Here is a 6,379-nt window from a genome sequence, read left to right on the forward strand (position 1 = left end):
AGTTATACATTTCTCCAGTCAGTCATGGTGCATACCTTTGATACCAGCACTTGGGAAATAGAGGAAGGTGAATCTCTGTGAGGTCAAGACCAACCTGGTCTACAGAGCAAGTTCCAGACAAAATTATATGGAGAATCTCTGACTTGAAAAACCAAAAGAAGAAGCAAATAGAAAGAGGAGGAAGAGAAGAAGGAAGAGGAGTGAGAGGTGGAGGAGGAGGAAAAAAGGAAAGAAAGGGAAAGTGTTGGACATTTCATCACTTCTCTCTGCTCCTGAGCTGTCAATAAGTATATTTTCCTGCAAACATCATTTTTAAATTTTTTTAAAATACAGTCCATTTATTTGGTATGCTAGAACTAACTAACCTGACCCACATTATCATAATGCTTCCGAGTGACACCATCGTCCAGATCTTTCTCATATTCCAGTTTTGTCTTGGTGTCATAGGGAACTCATCACTGTTAATGTTATATATATACACTTTCTTCTTCAGACCTCATGTTAAGAAGTTAATAGATTCAGTTTTCATGCATCTGACAATAGTTAATATGTCAACGATCATGTTCACAATGATTAAAGATATCATGTTTTCCTTTGGAGTACCCAATTTTCTGGATGATGTTGGTTGTAAGGCAGTTTTGTTTTCATTCAGAGTCAGCCGGGGTCTGTCCATCTGCACCACCTCTGTTCTAAGCACATTCCAAGTCATCACCATCACTCCCAGCAGTTCTAAGTGGGCCTCCTGGCTGAAGCCTCGACTCTCTACATGGATTCTTTCTTCCTTACTTTGCTCCTGGCTTATTAACCTACTTATCTATGGGTATATGGTTAAAATGGTAATAGCCAAAACCAATAAAACTCATGTTGGCTATGGATATTCACATGGTTACTGTCAAAACAAGCACTTTGGGAACCACAACTCAGGGTCATTTAATACCATTATTATCACTCACGATCTCTTCTTTGTGGCCATCATGATGTGGGCCAGCCTCTACATGGTGATTTTCCTATACAGACACCGCAAGAGAGCCCAGCATCTCCACAGCCCAAGCCTTTCCTCCCAGCCATCTCCTGAGCGCAATGCCACTCACAGCATCCTGTCTCTGGTGAGCTGCTTTGTGTTAACTTATTGGTTGAACAACTCTATCACCCTTTATGGGTTTTATACAAAAGAAAAAATTCCAAGATTGGAGTCAGTTAATACGATTTTTATAACAAGCTATGCAACCATCTGCCCTTTTTTACTCATGAAGAATAATAAAGTTATTTTGCAATTTACTTCTTCATTTTCTGTACTGAGAATGACCTGTTTTCAGAGTTCACTCCATGGCTGAACTGAAACCCACACTTTCTTCACATTAAAACAGTGTCTTGATGATTTTAGTGGAATAAAGAATCTGAATGTGGACTCGAATACCTGAAATGATATTGGTTATAATTCAAACTGTCGGAGACCAAACTGTGGAAAACAACAGCCCTCATCTTGAAAGTTCACTGACCTTGAGGTTTACAGCTGAAACCCCCTTCTTCTTCACACAAGGTTGATCAACTGGTTCTTTACCCAGACAAACACCTGGGATGGTCTGGGTGGAACCAGCATTCCAGGAAAGCTGCAGATGCCTCGAGCCAGAGTCAACTTCCACCCTGGATGACCTTTTCTGTTCTGTGCCTTTAGCTTTCCCCTTAGCCCCTCCCAACTTCTTCTTAGGGTGGGTTCAAAACCAAGCGTTTTGCGTTTCATTAAAGAGGCTTTGACAAAGAATACCCCATTTGCTTGGCCTCGATTTTCGTTCCCGCCCATCTTCTCTTTCAGGCTTGGGTCGTCTTCAGCTCCCCGAATTACTAAGTTCCGCGGGTCAGGACACCAAACATTCTGTACAGCATTAAAAATTTGAGTAGTTAAAACTTTTCCTGAATATAAATCCATGTACATAATATTAATAATTTTAAATTTTATTACCTACTCAAACTATGACATTTTGTCCAAAACAAATATGTTAAATATTTTGAACAATATTTTCTTTCTTGATTTTTCTTCTTCTCAGCACCTCCTGGAACCTTCTCTAAAACTGACCACATACTCGGTCACAAAACAGACCTCAGCAGATATAGGTTTTCTCTATTAAAATACTTCTAATCAAAATTTTGAAATACTATTTGGAGCTTGGGTTATGCATTTTACAATGTTTTGGGTTCCAAGAAACAACTTTTAAACATTGAATAAATGAATTTCCTTCTCTTAACTCCCAGCTCCACAAACACTGCTGTGGGTGGACTCATGGGGAACAGCTGGCAGTCATCCTTGTACCACAGCTGACTTCGAGTCACCAATAATTATTTGTACTATTTTAGTATGGTTTTAGTTATTTCTTCAATATCTGAAATTATGGCATAGTTAGATCATCTGCCCTTCCTTTTCCTCCCTCCAGACCCTGCTCTGTATGGTTCCTCTTGCTATCTTTCAAATTCATGGCTTCTTCTCTTATTAATTGTTGTTATACAGATGGGGGCAGGTATTACTAAAGTCATAAATGCTGTCTACTCTTTAAAACGTGACTCATTATTGGTACTGGTATTGAATAATCGATTGTAACTGAAACAATTGGTATGCTCTTCCCTAGAGAAGATCATTTCTCCTACTCTCAACATTCCTTAATTACCCATAGTTCTATGTGTAGGGTTGAAGCCCCCTTAAGGGTCCACGCAGCATAAAGAAAACTTCTCTTTACAATAGATGGAGACCATACCCAAAAAAGACACGACCAAACAAAATGCAGAATAGTGAATCCCAGTTCCAACAGATGTACCAACAACATAAATCCTGCACCTAAAGCTCAAGGAAGGGGAACAGAAAGATTTTAAGAGTCAGAGGATCAGAGAACTTGCTGTGCAATTCATCTGGTAATGTCAGAAGCTACACCCATAGATTATCCCCAACATAGCTGTTTTTGTTTGGCTCAGTTTGACTTGGTTTAGTTTGGTTTTTTAAGATAGGGTTTTTCTGTGTGGCCCTGTGTGTCCTGAAACTCACTTTGTAGACCAGGCTTGCCTTGAACTTACAGAGATCTGTCTGCCTCCTTCTCCCACATCCTGGGATAAAGGCACGTGCCACCAATAGAATTACATCATATTACCACCTCCTTTTCCTTCCTCTAGACCCTCCCTACAACCTTCCCTCAAAGCCCTCCATCTCATACCCCACATACACTCAAAAGTTGATAGCACCTTTTTCTCTCATTATGATTGTTACATTCACATATGTGTGTGTGTTTATGGATGTATATGCACCAATATATAGAAATACAATCTGCTAAATCTGTTTATGCTGTTTGTGGGCATAATGACCACTCTGCATTGGACAACCAATACGTGAGTTCATCCCTGGAAGATGCTAGTTCTCCTTCTTCAAGAAGTCCTTAGTGGCATGTAAGCTTTTGTCTGGGAGCAGTACCCCGTGAGAATGCCCCCATGTTACTGTGTCCATTGATATTTTCATTGTGTCCATCTTGAGTATATAGCCATTTCTAGATGAGTCTCCTTCACAGCAGATTTACTGGTATTCTGGCTCTTACAATCTTTCACCTCCTCTTCTGCAATGTTCCCTAAACCATAAATGCAGGAGCTGTGATGTAATTGTAGCCATTGGAGCAGGGCTCCCCACAATCTGTTGATTTCTACACTGTGATCAGTTGTGGCTTTCTGTGATGGTCTCTATTTGATTTGGAGCTAGGAACATGCATTTGTCTTTCTAGGTCTGATCACCCATACTTTTGCAATGAATTAAAATAAAACTTTTTCAACAATCTCTTGACTGAAATCCTTTGACTCCTTATAGTATTCTCTATCTTGGCTGAATGTTTCCTTACATAACCCAAATTAAGATCATCTGCAACCACTAGCAACTAAACACAACTTTAGGTATTCAAACTTGAATTGGGGTAGAGTGTCTGCCAAGAAAATCCTAGTAATACATTTACAGCTTTCCCACCTCCCCCTTGGGCCCTCACACTTTCCTATTCAACGTACTCTTTCTCAAATTCATGACCTCTTCCTTTAAAATTATCACTAATATATACGTACATTTTTACATACATATTACACATTGCATTTATATGTAAACTACTAAATCCAGTTAGTGCTGCTTGTCTATATGTGTTTCTAAGACTGATTACTTAAGATTGGATAAAGTAGATTTGTATCAGGGAGCTAGGAAACTCCACAACCTTTGGTAAATAGCCTGCAAGGAGAGAGAGATATTCCAGTGCTTTCACTTCTGAGCGCAGGGGTGAGATATCCACCTTCTCTCTGGAGGGGACCATCTAGGAACACAAGGGCATAAGATCAGTGGAGCAGCTGGGACATAAGACTTCCTACCACCATTTGCACCAGGGAGCTGGGAGACTCCACAGCCTTCTGTGCACAGCGCACCAGGAGAGAGAGATCTTCCAGCAGTGCTTTCACTTCTGAGCTCAGAGGAGTAAGAACAAAGGCTTACAGGCCCACAGCAGAAACAAACTCCAGCCAGAGACAACAATACCAACCAGCACCAGAGACAACCAGATGTAGAAAGGCAAGCACAAGAACACTACCAACAGAAACCAAGGCCACATGGCAACATCAGACCCCAGTTCTCCCACCACAGAAAGTCCTGGATACCCCAACACACCAGAAAAGCAAGAGTTGGATTTAAAATTGTATCTCATGATACTGATGGAGGGCTTCAAGAAAGACTTAAATAACTCCCTTAAAGAAATACGGGAGAACGCTGATCAACAGATAAAAGCCCTTAAAGAGGAAACACAAAAAATCCCTTAGAGAAATACAGGAGATCGTGGGTCAACCAGCAGAAGCCCTTAAAGAAGAAACACAAAAATCCCTTGAAGAATTACAGGAAAACACAAACAATCAAGTGAAGGAACTGAACAAAACCATCCAGGATCTAAAAGTGGAAGTAGAAACAATAAAGAAATCACAAAGTGAGACATCTCTGGAGATAGAAAACCTTGGAAAGAATTCAGGAGTCATAGATGCAAGCATCAACAGCAGAATACAAGAGATACAAGAAAGAACCTCAGGTGCTGAAGATACCATAGAAAACATTGACTCAACAGTCAAAGAAAATGCAAAATGCATAAAGCTGGTAACTCAAAACATCAGGAATTCCAGGACACAATGAGAAGACCAAACCTAAGGACTATAGGTATAGATGAGAGAGAGGATTTACATCTTAAAGGCCTAGTAAATATCTTCAACAAAATGGAAGAATAAAACTTCCCTAACTTAGAGAAAAAGATGCCCATGAACATACAAGAAGCCTACAGAACTCCAAACAGACTGGACCAGAACAGAAAGTCCTCCTGGCACATAATAATCAAAACACCAAATTTACTAAACAAAGAAAGAATATTAAAAGCAGTAAGAGAAAAAGCCAAGTAACATATAAAGGCAGGCCTATCAGAATCACACCAGAGACAATGAAAGCTAGAAGATCCTGGGCAGACCTCATGCAGACCCTAAGAGAACACAAATGCCAGCCTAGGCTACTTACTATACCCAGCAAAACTCTCAGTCACCATAGATGGAGAAACCAAGATATTCCATGATAAAAACAAATTTACACAATATCTGTCCACAAATCCAGCTCTACAAAGGATAATTGATGGAAAATGCCAACAAAAGGAGGGAAACTACACCCTAGAAAAGGCAAGAAAGTAATCTTCTTCCAACAAACCCAAAAGAAGATACCCACACAAACATAAAAATAACATCAAACATAACAGGAAACAATAATCACTATTCCTTAATATCTCTTGACAACAATGGACTCAATTCCCCAATAAAAAAAAACATAGACTAATGAAATATTTCTCATGTAAATCTTCAGTTTTGTCAGAAAATGTTTGTAATTTCCCTTTTAATTAATTTAGTAATGTTTTATGTCTACCATTTTATCTGCATTATTTTTCATAATAATCTTCAATAGTAATGTCTTCCTATGTAGTTCCTCTATTTTATCAGAAATGTTTTCAATTTAAATCTTTTATTTTATCACAAATGTTTCTAATTCCACCTTAAATTAATTTAGAAAGAGTTTTTATATCTACCATTTTATATGTAAAATTTTCAAAGAAATAGTCAATTTTAACGACTTTGTCTATATATTTCTTGAATTTTACCAAAAATATTTTCCACGTAAATCTTCAATTTTATCTGAAAATGTTTATAATTCCACCTTCAATCCACCTATCATTTTACTTATATAATTTCCATGATAATCTTTGATTTTAACATGTTTTTCTATATATTTCTTCCATTTGATCAGAAATACTTTCCATGTAAATCTTCAAGTTTATTAGAAAATGTTTGCAATTCTACTTTC

At 38.4% G+C, this 6,379-nt stretch overlaps 1 protein-coding gene across 1 annotated transcript; it reads left to right on the forward strand.

Annotated features, from left to right (window-relative positions):
• Positions 1-380: 380 nt before the first annotated feature.
• LOC127683684 (vomeronasal type-1 receptor 2-like) lies at positions 381-1,334 on the forward strand. Its single transcript, XM_052180965.1, has one exon. It carries the CDS (start codon positions 384-386, stop codon positions 1,332-1,334), a length of 951 nt encoding a protein of 316 aa, XP_052036925.1. The 5' UTR covers positions 381-383.
• The last annotated feature ends 5,045 nt before the right edge of the window (positions 1,335-6,379 follow it).

The sequence above is a fragment of the Apodemus sylvaticus genome, chromosome 1, assembly GCF_947179515.1.
Source record: "Apodemus sylvaticus chromosome 1, mApoSyl1.1, whole genome shotgun sequence".
Taxonomy (NCBI): Eukaryota; Metazoa; Chordata; class Mammalia; order Rodentia; family Muridae; genus Apodemus; species Apodemus sylvaticus.